We start from the raw sequence: 15258 nt of genomic DNA on the forward strand, positions 1-15258 counted from the left end.
GTGCCTGTAATCCCAGCTGCTTGGGAGGCTGAGGCAGGAGAATCGCTCGAACCCAGGAGGCAGAGGTTGCAGTGAGCCAAGATTGCACCACTGCACTCCAGCATGGGCAACAAGAGCTAAACTCCATCCCCCAAAAAAAGAGAGAAAATAAAAAAGAAAAATGAAATGCACACTGGCCAGGACACCATGCTGCCCTCTGCTGGTTTCAAAACGGTCTAGAGCTGTGTTCTCCAAGATGGCAGCCACTAGCCACATGAGCCTTGAAATGTGAGTTTGATTAAGTGAAAAAACACTGGATTTTGAAGACTTAGTATAACAAAATGTAAAGTAGCTAATTTGTATTTTTCATATAGATTGCATTTTTAAATGATAATATTTTGGAGATGGCGAGTTAAAGTATATTATGAAGATTAATTTAACCCATTCCTCCTTTTTTTTGTGCCATTTCTACCAGAAAATTTAAAATCACATATGTAGATTGTCTTGGTGGCTCCTAGCATAGTTTCATTGGGTAGCACTGGTCTGGTGGCTGATTTCCCACAAGAACAGAACAGCCAACCAACAAACAAGTTCATCCCTTTCATCGGGTACAGCACCTTGAAAGCCATTTGCCATAGAAGATGATCCTTGTCCTGAACACGCAAATGATCAAGAGTTGTTCCAGTTTTTATCACACTATCTCCCCCATCCCATTTCCCTTATTTTGATGCGGAAGCACATTTTGTTCCCACTTAAGGGGAATGCCCCATTGAGGTTATGTTTTCAGCACCAAGAAGGATTTCAGAGTCACAGGAGTGAGCCAGTGAGGCAAAACCAACACCCACCCCTTCCCTCCAGCGGCCTGGAGGCTTTGCCAACTGCCAATATAACCAAAACCTGGGACAGCTGGGAGAGTGGCTAAAATAAAATTTAAAGAATATGAATCCTGATACACCGGCCTTCCTTGGATGGAAGGGGGAGTGGGGTGAGCTCCTGGTTGGGTCAAGTGTCATCACTTAGAGGAGAAAGAAAGTAAAGGGAAGCTTTCTAGAAAAAATGCTGGGCCGGGCACGGTAGCTCATGCCTGTAATCCCAGCACTTTAGGAGGCCAAGGCAGGTGCATCATGTGAGGTCAGAAGTTGGAGACCAGCCTGGGCAACATTGCAAAACCCTGTTTCTATGAAAAATACAAAAATTAGCCACACCCATAGTCCCATCTACTCAGGAGGCTGAGGAGGGAGAATTGCTTGTGCTTGGGAGGTGGAGGTTGCAGTAAGCCAAGATCATTCCACTGCACTCCAGCCTGGGCAACAGAGCAAGACTCTGTCTCAAAAAAAAAAGAAAAAAAGCTGGATGAAAGGTTCTAGCCTTTAAAATGTTGATTTTTAAAATAATATACTAATTAACAATTTTTAAAAACATTACTCTCTAAATCAAAACTGATTATGAATATTAATCAACACCCATATTTTTCCAATCATAATCAGGATAGATGTATGTGAGTGTAAGTGAAATTCCTTCTTAAATTTCATCTTCATATCGTTCTGTGGTCACACTGATGAGTTTACTTATGCTCAGTTTTATTCCTGGTAGTTACTCCCTGGCGTTAACATACTTGGACTTGTTTATCCATTCCTGGCTGGAGTGGGGGTGAGCAGGGAGCAGGGAGAGGGAAGATAGAATGAAGGAGTTTTTCCAAAGAACCAGAGAGCCAAACAGAAAAGATGACCCAGATGTACTGAGATGAGAGTATCAGCTCAGAGAAACTGAATGATAGTGAGCGGCTCAGAATCAAAAGCCAGAAGAGGCTAGTGGAAAAACTTCTAGAGGAAGAATCATGAATGACAGCAGTGCAGCAAGGTTGAAACGGCTGAGAGTAATCATTGTTTATACCTGCATAAGGAGAGCCTGCATCCCAGACACGAATCCCAGCCCAAACCCCCTGGCCACCCAGCTGGGAGGGGGCTGATACTAGAAACTCACCCAAGATTGACACAAGGGTCAGGGATAGAAGAAAGGTCTGTGATGGAAACAGAATGGAAACAATTCCCTGCTTAAAGGAGAGCCCCTCAACTTTTGGTCCCCTTGTCTCCTCAGCCCCCACCTCCCATTGATGAGTATGATTTAGCTCATGTTCATCAGGAACTGGAACTTAATACCACAGCACTCTTTGACCAGGAGAGAGAGGAAGCATATCAGAAACTGCTGCTTGAACTCTCTGTTCCACCCAGGAGACGGAGAAACCTGATATGCTCTTCTAGTAAGCCTGAGACCCCAGCCTACAGGTCCCAATGAAAATGACAACTTAAACCCAGCTGAGGATTTAAATGACCAGATAAGGCCAAGCTGAGCACTCAGTAGGAGCACACTTTCAGTATACCTCAACTGCATAGAGATCCCATGCTTGTGTTTTAAGACTTCTGTGTGCTGTTGTAAAAGTGCATGCTTGGGCAAAGCGAGGACCACATACTACAGGGGACACTGCATGACAAGCTGTCAGGACTGAGGCCAGAGTGGGTAGGAACACAGGCTTCAGAAATAAGCGTAGGTTGTACCTCGAGAAGCAGTTCATATACAATGGACAAGGATACTACTAACGTCAAGAAGGAAAGAAATATTCATAGGTATGACACTGTTTACAAAAGAAAAACCTCAAAGGGGCATGGTGGTTCATGCCTGTAATCCCAGAACTTTGGGAGGGTGAGATGGGAGGATCACTTGACCCCAGGAGTTCAAGATCAGCCTGGGCAATATAGCAAGACCTCATCTTTAAAAAAAGGGAGAGAGAGAGAGAGAGAGAAACCTCTGGTCTATGTGCATAACACTCTTCTTTCAGAAGATTACATAAGATAAGGCATCCTGTATTCCTTTCATACTTTCTGAAAAGTTAAGGCTTGGTGCCGTTATAGGTACATTCTCCTTTTACCTAAACCAACACCATATTGTGTGCCAATGTCTTAGTCCTCTGTCAAGCAACCTGTTCCTTTCCATTTACATTACAACAGCATTCTGGCTGTGTCTATTTTTCCTCCTGCACTGGATTCAGCTATAATAGAAAGTAACACAGGGCTAAAGCATATGAGAGAGCACAGTGGGAAAATGCCCAGAAAGTCTAAATTGGGAAAGTAAAAAATTAGATTAGATTACGGCTGCTGCTAAGATTACACTTGAAATGTTAAATATTGAAAGTAGATTGAGAAAATACTCTACCCAGCTTTTTTTCTTTCTTTTCTTTTTTTTTTCTGTTCAAAGTTTAACATTTAGGAGCTAAGAATGATTATGCCAGTTGCAAATGCCTCAATGTCCTCATCTAAAAAAACAGAGAGATGGTCGGGTGCAGTGGCTCATGTCTGTAATTCCAATACTTTGGGAGGCCAGGGCGAGCGGATCACTTGAGGTCAGGAGTTTGAGACCAGCCTGGCCAACATGGGGAAACCCCGTCTCTACCAAAAGTACAAAAAAATTAGCTAGGTGTCATGGCATGTGCCTGTAATTCTAGCTACTTGGAAAGCTGAGGCAAGAAAATCGCTTGAACCCGGGAGGTGGAGGTTGCAGTGAGCCAAGATTGTGCCCCTGTACTCCAGCCTGGGTGACAGAGTAAGACTCCATCTAATAAAAAATGGAATAAAATTTAAAAAGAGAGATAACAGTATCAAATGCATTGATTGCTTGTGAAGATTAAATGAGCCAATAGCAGTAAAGAACAGCCTGCCAAGCGCTCATTTCCCTGTGAAAACAGGGCTTGCTTTTTCTTTTGTTTTTCTTTGCAGGGTGTGAGTGGGGAGAGTGGAACAACTACCCCCATTCTCCCACTTGGTGAATCTGTCAGTCAAAGGGTCCCCACCCAGGGTCAAGAGGCGAGCCTATGACCTGACTCAGCCAGTAAGGGTCCTCTCTAGAACATTAGCATCTGGAGAAGGCAACTGCATATGCAGAAAACAGAGCTGATTCACCTGGCCATAAGTGGCTGGAAGGGATTACCTTTTAGTCACTAGTTCCTGGTTCCTGGATCCCCAGAGTTGCTTCAGTTTCTCTTCTTGAGGTAGCCTTGTTTTCAACATTTCCTTTAACTATCAGCTGGCTCTGCCATATATTTAAAGGAAGTGATGATTGGAGCTGCTTATATTCAAAGAAAGCTTGCTGGTATAAACACCAGTATTGTGCCCAGCAAAGGCCAAGTCCTCAGTAAGCGGTCACTTTTGTCACTTGTTCATTCAATACATTTTTGCTGAGTACTATATATATATATATCTCATATATATATCATATATATATCTCGTATCTATATCTCGTGTATATATCTCGTGTATATCTATATCTCGTGTATACATATATATCGTATATATATATCATGTGTGTATATATATATCGTGTATATATATATATGCCAAACCAATAGGAATACAGAAATGAACAAAACAACTTCTCTATCGTTAAAGCATTTACTCTCTAGTTAGGGGTAAAGAAAGGCTAAGACACAGAGTGCCATCTGTAAAGAAGTCTCCTCCATTTCTTCTTCTTGACTTGAAAGTCCCCTTGGCAAGAAGTTAGCAAATGCAAATCAGAGAGCATGAGTAGGGGGCTGGGTGTGGTGGCTCATGCCTGCAATCCCAGCACTTTGGGAGGGCCAGGTAGGTGGATTGCCTGAGGTCAGGAGTTCAAGACCAGCCTGGCCAGTATGGGGAAACCCCGTCTCTATGAACAATACAAAAATTAGCCCAGTGTGGTGGCACACACCTGTAATCCCAGCTACTCGGGAGGCTGAGGCAGGAGAATCACTTGAACCCAGCACAATCTTTTTTCACTGCACTCCAGCCTGGGCAACAAAGCGAGACTCCATCCAAAAAAAAAAAAAAAAAAAAAAAAAAAGGGAGCGAGCATGAGTAGGAGAGCAGGAGAGCTGCGATGGAGAGGAAGGGCGGGTGGGCAAGCAAAGCTAGGTCGGCACTGACAGATGCTCCCCTGGACCAAGCTTCAGTCAGGCTCCTTTGAGCCCTCTTTTCTACCGGGCCTCCACCTTGCTGCTCCCTTCCCCTCCCCTCCACTCCCATCCTGCTGTCTTGGCTTACCCAGCCCAGTTTTAGCAAAGAACCCTGATAAGTCAGTGTACTGACAATCCCTCACCCTTGATACCCAATCAAGTTTGTTATCTCCACCTTTGATTTCTAAGTCCTTGGCCTGTCTTAAGCAAGAATCTCCCCGCCCTAAGTCTCCTGTTAAGTAATTTTCCATCCACTGACGAACCCCACACTGTGCTCCTTGATTCTAAATCCCCACTTGTCCCTATATTTTAAGTTGAGCCCAATCTGTCTACCCTATTGCAATACCCCTATTGTAATAATCTTAAGCAAAGTTTTCCTTACTTTTCTAACAAGTGTCGATAATTTTTTTCTTAATGCCATGTAGTCTTGAGAAAGTTGCAATTGAAGGGGCTCAGGACATGCCAGCCCAAAATATGGCTCCCTGGCATAAGGATTGTTTGGTACTTGTTATTTTGAGAAGCTGCAGATACAACAGTAGCTCCAAAAAGTTGTCCTTTTAGAAATGTACATCTGTAAAGGAAATATTCTTTTGTCCTTTTAAAAAAAATTTTTTTTTTAAGAGATGGGATTTTGCTATGTTGCCCAAGCTGGTCTCAAACTCCTGGGCTCTAGCAATCCTCCCGCCTTAGCCTCTAAAATTGTTAGGATTACAAGTGTGAGCCACCATCCACAGCTGGGAAATGCCCCTCTGTAAGGGTCTCTCCCTCTCTGCACCAGGGACAGAAAGAAAATTAAGTCACTAGAGACTCAAAATAAATAAAGAAGGTGTTGACCTAAACCTGCATAACCAACCTCACATTTGTATAAGGTGCTTTTTCTGGCCCTCTGGTTTTAACTGGGTTACATCTTTTTTTCTTTGTTTCAGGAAATAATGGTATTTAAGCCTGAAGTCTGAACAACCCTTATTTTATTTTATTTTATTTTGAGACAGAGTCTTGCTCTGTCACCCAGGAGGCTGGAGTGCAGTGGCGCAGTCTTGGCTCACGGCAACCTCTGCCTCCCGAGCTCAAGCGGTTCTCCTGCCTCAACCTCCCAAGTAACTGGGTTTTTACAGACACGCACCATCACACCTGCCTAATTTTTATATTTTTAGTAGAGATGGGGTTTCTCCATGTCAGCCAGGCTAGTCTAGAACTCTTGGCCTCAAGTGATTCACTCACCTCAGTCTCCCAAAGTGCTGGGATTACAGGTGTGAGCCACCACGCTTGGCCTCAACTACTCTTTTCAGATCTATCCTAGAGATTTACTCATTTCTCTGTATTTTCACCCATATTTACAGAGGGCATACATATTATTAAACTTCTGTTCATTTTTCTCTTGTTAGTCTGTCCTTTGTTATAGCAGGTCTCAGTTAAGAACTCATGAAAAGTAAAGAAAAAATTATTTTTCCTCCTCTGTGTAAGCTTGCCTTTAGCCTCAATCATCAGTACGTTCTTTCTTTTTTTTCTTTTTTCCAGAGAGACAAGATCTCACTATACTGCCCAGGCTTGTCCTGAACTCCTGTCCTCAAGCAATCCTCCCCGTTCAGCCTCCCAAAGTGCTGAGATTACAGGCACGAACCACCACACCTAGTTAGTGCCTTCTTTTTCTTCCTTCCCTTTCCTCTTCCCCTTTTTCCCCTTTCCTTTCCAGCTGGGCTATTCCAGACTTAGGCTGATCTCTATCAATTATCTTAATTATTGGAGAGATGCAGTTAATTCCTGTCTGGATGTGGCCTCTAGCTTCCTTTGCTACAGATTCCAAATTCTCTCTTCATGGCCAGCAGAGCAAATGTATCTGCTACTGTCTTCCACTGAAGGATGAGGTAATCATAGCTACTCTCAAGCAACTGGGAGGATTAAAAAGATAATGTATGTAAAACTGCTTTGTATATGGCACTGTGTTACATAAATATATGTTTAAAACAAAAGAAAAAGAAAGAGGGTTTAGTGTTGAAATTGTTGAAGTGCTCTGACTAAAGTTCTAAAAGAGGAAATTATCCACCCAGACACAGCCGTGGTAGCCTGGTAGGCCAGGGTCAGCTGCTGCAGCTGTGAGCAATTTACCCACGTCATTATCTGGTTTCCATCTCCCTCCATTTAAAGCTGCTAAAATAGCCAGATGGCAACTAAAGGAGTTGAGAAAGGTAACTTATGTGAGTAAAGAAGTGTGTTCAGGCCCTTTGCAGTGGCTCACACCTATAATCCCGGCACTCTGGGAGGCCAAGGCTGGAGAATCGCTTGAGCCCAGGAGTTCAAGACCAACCTGGGCAATCTTGGCAACAACCTCCCTCTCTACGAAAGATAGACAAATTAGCCAGGTATGGTGGTGAGCACTGGTAGTCCTGGCTACTCAGGAGCTGAGGTGGGAGGACCAATTTAGCCTGGGAGGTCACGGCTGCAGTGAGCCATGATCATGTCACTGCACTCCAGCCTGTCAACAGAGCAAGACCCTGTTTCAAAAAAAGAAAAGAGGCCAGGTACAGGGGCTCATGCCTGTAATCCCAACACTCTGGGAAGCCAAGGCGGGAGGATCACCTGAGGTCGGGAGTTCGAGACCAGCCTGACCAAAATGGACAAATCCCGTCTCTACTAAAAATACAAAATTAGCCAGGTACAGTGGCACATGCCTGTAATCCCAGCTACTTGGGAGGCTGAGGCAGGAGAATTGTTTGAACCTGGGAGGCAGAGGTTGTGGTAAGCCGAGATCACACCATTGCACTCCAGACTGGGCAACAAGAGCGAAACTCCATGTCAAAAAAAAAAAAAAAGTGTGTTCATCCCATTTCCTGTTTGCAAAGGTTACCCAAAAATCTCAAGGTCCCTGGTCATTGTTTGGGGAAAGAGAATCTTATAGATTTCACAGGTTAATAATTTTTATAGTTTAAATATCTGCCAGGCTGTGTTGGCTGATTCAGCTGATGCAATAGAACTTGAGAATTTTTTTCTAGTGGGGCCTGCAGTTAGCATCTCATCTTCTTTAGTGGTTAAGAGTGCAGGCTCTGAAGCCAGACTGTCTTGATTTGAATCTTGAATCTACCACTCAGTAGCTCTCATCTTCAGCATGTTACTTCTTTTTTTTTTTTTTTTTTTTTTTGGGCCAAGTCTTTTTTTTTTATACAGGGGGGAGTGCAGTGGCATGATCTCAGCTCACTGCAACCTCTGCCTCCTTGGTTCCAGCAATTCTCCTGCCTCAGCCTCCCAAGTAGCTGGGACTACCGGCGCATGCCACCATGCCCAGCTAATTTTTGTATTTTTAGTAGAGACAGGATTTCACTATGTTGCTTAAGCTGGTCTTGAACTCCTGACCTCAAGTGATCCGCCTGCCTCAGCCTCCCAAAGTGCTGGGATTACAGTCCTGAGCCACCATGCCCAGCCGTCAGCATGTTACTTTACTTCATCTCAAAAATGAGAATGATTATGATACCTAACTCTCAGAGTTACTGAGGGAAATACATACGTGAATAGAGTTCTTAGAATAGTGGCTGGAATATAGTAAGAGCTCTATACATTTCAGCTATTATTTAGAGTAGATCAGATTAGGTACGAGAGCTAGCATTTGAAGGCCATAAGAGGTAGATGCTGTGTTAAAAGCTTTTGCCAACTGCAATCACTTAATTCTCCCAACAATTCTGTGCAGGAAAGAGTTACCATAGCAGCCCTGATACAGAAGGGCTGGCTTATGTGGCTGGTCCATGGCTAGCATCTGGGAACTTGGCTTTTGGAAGGTTCCCAAGTCACTAACTGATAAGGACCTTGCCCACCTGGCACACTGAATTGTGTTGTATCGGCCTGCCTAGACTGTTTGTACAAACAGTGTGATTTATGGAGAATACTTGCTTTCCTTCTGAGAGCCTGGAATGCTGCTGGTTGTGACTGGCTGAGCAAGCAGAGTGTACCTATGAGAAAAGCCCTCAGTAAAAATCTTTGGCTTTGCACCTCAGCATGGTATTAGGGCTCAGAAATGGATACCCCAAAATATGGCACTTTGATATGCTGAATTGCAGAAAAAGCTACGATGTCTCTGACCTTCTCCTCTGCTTCTGTCCCTCAATCCTCTGTGTCCCCCAAAGCACTGGATCAAGTTCTCTGAAGTTCCCCACCTGCCTAAGTCTGGATCTGCCAAAGAAGAAAACAATTTACCTCTGGTTCCTTCCCTGAGTTTTCATTAACTGAACTCATATGACAGGAAGAAAGACTGAAGTCTGTTGACAAACCTGTTCAGAGTTTTGTCACAAACCATGGTCTGCTCTGCTGACCCAATGGACTTTGTAGCAGGCCATTATATATTCTTCAAGCTCATTTAATCCTCCTAAAAATCATTGACACTTCCCCATCTCCCTTTCCTCTAAGAAGTGGGAGACATAGCATCTGTACCGCATTGGGATATTAGGTAATCACTCTGGTTCTCCCCGTGTACACACTAATACATTGGTTTGCCTTTTCTCCAATTGATCTGTCTTTTGTGAGTTGATTTTTCAGCCAACCTTCAGATGGGAAAGGGGATGTTTTCCCTTGGCCCCTACAAGGGCTCCCCTGGGCAAAGATATTGCACACGTGTTATAGATAACTGCATTTATAACTGTGTGAAAAGATACTGCATTTCACGGGTAGAGGAGGGAGTCCCTTCAAGAAGGAAGAACATAGGAACCTGTGCCTGGATTTCTCCACACTCCACCCGATGTGCCCTTGTCTCTTGCTGACCCTGCTGTGTATCATTTCACTGTAATAAATCTTAGCCACGAATACAACTACGCGTTGAAACCTTCTAGTACACACTGAACATGTGGATGCTCATAGGTCTCTGAAAAAACAAACTCTCAAAGGTCTATCATATAACTCAAATTTTATAGTTTCAAAATCCAAGGAATGGGAAAGTTATGAGATGCAGACATGGCCACTTAGTAGGTGAAAAAGCTGCATCTAAATCCAGACTGTCTCCTTCCAAAGACTGTGCTCATTCCGTTGTGCCAGGCAGCCATACGCAGTCACATACGTCCCAGACCAAGGCAAGCTTCTTTCTAAGACACAACACCTAGTAGCTACAGGGTAACTCTGCAACTTGAGAAAATCTCTTAAAGGATTTGAAGCCCAGATTTCTTCACTGTAAATCTGCAATAATAATACTAATGCCACAAAATTGCTGTGAGGATTTAATAAGTACAACGTACAAAGCATATGTGTGAAGCACATACACATTAAATATACAGTATATTAAGATCTGTAAAGTAGCCTAATGCCTTTATAGATGGTACCCATCCATAAATTAAAAAGCTAGATAAATATGTATAGATGTGGTCAACATATAGACATTTGTATAAACATGTACATATACATGCACATATATATATATCCACACAAATACACATGCATGTTAATTATTCATCTAACAATTTCTGCCTTGAGTAAAGTGCACCAGTCACCACTCATAGATGAAGCTAGTTAGGATTTTATAGGTGAACCTGATTTTTACACTTACTGGTTTCAAAATAGGGAACCACTTTTATCCGGAAACCTTCTGCTCAAAGCCTAAAGGCTGACTTTCCTTAATGTTTAACCTATGAAATTAATTATTAGCCAGACAATTAAAAGCTTTGCTCAAGACACTAACTGGTACTTACCATGAGCTCTAACATACACAGGTATGGTGGCCACATTTTCATAACTCCAAGTTGCAACCTGTGACCTAGCAATGAATTACTGTGCTGGGAAACTGAAACTCCCTCAGAAACCCCAGTTTCTATACAGAATATTCAGTCCTCCTACAACCATGGAAAGCATACTTCTGTGGTTAATATTTTTTATTAGCTGGGCGCTATGGCTCACGCCTGTAATCCCAGCACTTTGGGAGGCCAAGGCGGATCACCTGAAGTCATGAGTTAGAGACCTGCCTGACTGACATGGTGAACCCCTCTCTCTACTAAAAATACAAACCCTCCACCTCCAGGGTTCAAGAGATTCTCACTGCCTCAGCCTCCCAAGTAGTTGGGATTACAGGCGTCTGCCACCACTCTCAGCTAATCTTTGTTTCTTCAGTAGAGACGGGGTTTGGCATGTTGGCCAGCTCACTGAGCCACCGCGCCCAGCCTCATCTGACTTTTTCTCTGCAGAGCAAAGATATGAAATAACCAACTGTAACCCAAACCTACCACTTTTCACGGGGGAAAACCCCAGTCATCCCACTCAACTCCAAGGTCACACTTACTCATAGTAATATCCATTTGGACATTACTACCTGAGTGGCCTCAGACAAGTGATTTATCCTATTGGTGCCTTCACCTCCTGATTTGTAAAATGGAGATAATAAGAATGTTGGCCCTATAGTATTGTACATCTAAACATTTGTTAAGAAGGTAGCTCTCAGGCCAGGCATGGTGGCTCATGCCTATAATCCCAGCACTTTGAGAGACTGGGGCAGGTGGATTACTTGAGTCAGGAGTTCGAGACCCACCTGGCCAACATGGTGAAATCCTGTTTCTACTAAAAATACAAAAACCAGCTGGGTGTGGTGGTATGCAGCTACTCAGGAGGCTGAGGCAGGAGAATCCCTTGAAACTGGGAAGGGGAGGTGGCAGTGAGCCAAGATCTGCCACTGCATGATCAGAGTAACTCTGTCTCAAAAAATAATAATAATAATAAAAGAAGGTAGCTCTCATATTAATGTTCCTACCACAATACATTTTTTTAAAAAAAGAGTGTCTACCTCGTAGAGTTTATTTATTAGTAAGTTAATAAGGGTAAAAAGGATAAGCACAGGGCCTGGCACATAGTATAAAATAAATAAATAAATAAATAAATAAAATAGCACATCTTCTACTGTTCTCTAATTGCTTCTATAACCATGTCGTAGTCCTGACAATACTATGAACTGTTTAAGGTCATGGATCACACCAGCACTGTGCTTCCCTGTCCATCTTCCTTTCCTCAGTGAACTGAAACCAGAGCTAGACATGTTAGGCCACCAACAGACAGCTGTGAGTCCAACTGTGGCAGAACTGCACAGGAGAAAGCAGCCTGGAATACAGTGTCACTCACTCTAAGCAATGCCTCTACATCCACGGCTTCCAAAATATTTGACTCCAATGCAGAGTAACAAATAATTTTAGATTGTAACTCAATATACACCTGCATATGCCCCTGTGTTTTATAGCATATATCTAAATGAAATAAAAGTATTGTAAAACAATACTTACTCTTTTTTTTTTTTTTTTTTTGAGATGAAGTCTTGCTCTGCCACCAAGGCTGGAGTGCAGTGGCACAATCTCGGCTCACTGAAACCTCCACCTCCCGGGTTCAAGTGAAGTGATTCTCTTGCCTCGGCCTCCTGAGTAGCTGGGACTACAGGCACACACCACCACGCCAAGCTAATTTTTTGTATTTTTGGTAGAGATGGGGTTTCACCCTGTTGGCCAGGCTGGTCTTGAACTCCTGACCTCAGGTGATCCGCCCACCTCAGCCTCCAAAGTGCTGGGATTACATAAAATCTTAAAATATTACTCTAACTTTCCCTCTGCCTTTCTGTGTAAAAACAGGTCATAAAGAAATTATCTGACCTACTTTGTTAACTGTAGGTCGTAAGACTCCCATTTCAAGCTGGGTATGGTGGTTCACACTTATAATCCCAGCATTTTGGAAGGCTGAGGCGGATGGATCACCTGAGGTGAAGAGTTCAAGACCAGCCTGGCCAACATGGTGAAACCCCATCTCTACTAAAAAATACAAAAATTAGCCAGGTGTTGTGGTATATGTCTGTAATCCCAGCTACTTGGGAGGCTAAGGCAGGAGCATCACTTGAACTCAGGAGACGGAGGTTGCAGTGAGCCAAGATCATGCTACTGCACTCCAACCTGGGTGACAAAGAGCGCCTCGATCTCAAAAAAAAAAAAAAAAAAAAAAAAAAGACTCCCATTCCAGAAAGGATCCTGCCTTACACCCAGAAAGAATGAATGCTGCAGAGAGGCCAAAAAGAATCTATACAGACAGGCCTTGTTGGGCTTCTCTACTCAGTCTATTAACTTTAGATCATACCCTTTTTGTCCAATCATATTTCTACATAACTGTCCATACTTTGTTGAATATAAGCATAACAATGGACAATTTTCCCTGTATCTCTGGGTTTTCATTCTGAAGTCTTCTATACATGTTAATATATTTATATGCCTTTTCTCCTATTAATCTGCTTCTTGGGCCCAGCATGGTGGTTCATGCCTGTAATCCCAGCTCTTTGGGAGGCCAAAGCGGGTGGATCACTTGAGGCCAGGAGTTAGAGACCAGCCTGCCCAATATGACAAATCCCTCCCTTAAAAATGCAAAAATTAATGCTCCTGTAATCCCACTGTAATTCCAGCTACTTGGGAAGCTGAGGCATGAGAATCGCTTGAACCCGGGAGGCGGAGATTGCAGTGAGCCGAGATGGTGCCTCTGCAGTCCAGCCTGGGCAATGGAAGGAGACTCTGTCTTAAACAAAACAAAACAAATCTGCCTCTTGTCAGTGATTTTCAGCAAACCTTCAGAGGGCAAAGGGGAAAGTGTTCTCCTGGTCCTTACATGTATAACCTATGCACATCCTTTTGTATACTTCAAATCATCTCTAGATTACTTATAATACCCAATACAATGTAAACACTCTGTAAGTAGTTATTATATTGTACTGTTTAGGGAATAATGATGAAAAAAATGTCTATGTGGGTGTAGTTCAGACACAAGTTTTTTCCAAAGATTTTAAATTCATGGTTGGTTAAATACACAGACGCAGAACCCACAGATACAAAGGGCTGACTGTAAAACACTTCTTAACCAGTAACTTACATTGCATTGTTGTGATTCAGCCCTAAAAGGAAAGTGACACTTTTATGAAGGCTCTTTGGATTAACTCTTCACTGTGGCAACTTACATCATGGTTCAGGAAATGTTTATTCTCCTCTAACAACCAACCTTCTGGGAGGCATCTATTTCTCAACTCCATATTATACTTGACTTCATGACTTGCTTTAGCCAGTTAGATATAGAGTTGTGATGTTACATTACATCCAAGCAGCAGCTTTTGGAGGTGCTATAAGAACCTGCCTGCCCTCTTTAGCATCTGCAACCATCTGTTGAAAACAACACATCACAGACAGTGGATATTCCTCTAGTCTGTGTCCCAGAATGGAAAGGCATGGAACACAGACCTGAACTTGACCCCTAGCTTGGAGACAAGCTGAACATAAGCAGAGGTGCAGTTGACTTACAGATTCATGAGTGAGAAATAAGTACTTGTTGTAAGACACAAGATTTGGGGCTGCTTGTTACTGCAGCAAAAGCTGCCCAATACACTCACCATGCTGGATGATGCCATGCTCCATAAGCCGGTGGCAAAGTTGCTCTGCCTCTTTCCTTGTGGTGGCCTCACCTTCCTGAACCAGCCAGTCCAGGAATTCAGATGCCATGAAGGTACGCTCATACTTGACCCCTTCCTCCTCCCTGGGCTGCAGGAGTGTGTTTTCAGGGCTCATCAGCCTGGGAAGAAAAAAAAGGGAAAAGAAAAATAAACCTATACAAAAGGAAAACAGCTCATTTGAAATCATAGACTTCTGTGAAGTACCACAGCAAAGTTGTCAGACAGACGCAGCTGTCAGGTGCCACCACACATGTAATTTCTTTTTTTCTTTTTTTTTGAGACAGAGTTTCGCTCTTGTTGCCCAGGCTGGAGTGCAATGGCTTGATCTCGGCTCACTGCAACCTCTATCTTCCAGGTTCAAGCGATTCTCCTGCCTTGGCCTCCCAAGTAGCTAGGATTACAGGCATGTGTCACCACACCCAGTTAATTTTGTATTTTTAGTAGTGACAGGTTTTCTCCATGTTGGTCAGGCTGGTCTTGAACTCCCAACCTCAGGTGATCCACCTGCCTTGGCCTCCCAAAGTGCTGGGATTACAGGCATGAGTCACTATGCCCAGCCTACCATACATGTAATTTCTAAGAGGAAGATCTGCTTCAAAAGCAACCAAGATACATTTTATCCTAGTAATTTGAAAAAAAAAAAAAGTTGGAAATGCAATCCAAAATCCTATGATTAGCAGACTGCATTCAAGTTAGCAATCTTGAAAAGAAGTTACAATTTCATGTTCTACTCTACCATTCTGAAAAGGCTAGTATTTCTTTCCTAATGGCATTATTTCACTTCTGTGCTAAGAAGACTAATGCTGTGAACTGAGGGTTTTGTGTTTTGTGTCCTCACTAATTTTTTTTTTTTTTTTTTTTTTTTTTTTTTTTTTTTTTT

At 43.0% G+C, this 15258-nt stretch overlaps 1 protein-coding gene across 1 annotated transcript in view; it reads right to left on the bottom strand.

Moving 5' to 3' along the window:
- Nucleotides 1-15258, bottom strand: part of DEPTOR (DEP domain containing MTOR interacting protein) — a 189818-nt gene that overhangs the window by 81933 nt on the left and 92627 nt on the right. The window contains exon 4 of the mRNA XM_017847589.1: nucleotides 14319-14497. Within this exon, the coding sequence (XP_017703078.1) occupies nucleotides 14319-14497 (179 nt within the window). The remainder of the gene's footprint in view (nucleotides 1-14318; nucleotides 14498-15258) is intronic.

The sequence above is a fragment of the Rhinopithecus bieti genome, unplaced genomic scaffold, assembly GCF_001698545.2.
Source record: "Rhinopithecus bieti isolate Rb0 unplaced genomic scaffold, ASM169854v2 scaffold_28066, whole genome shotgun sequence".
NCBI lineage: Eukaryota > Metazoa > Chordata > Mammalia > Primates > Cercopithecidae > Rhinopithecus > Rhinopithecus bieti.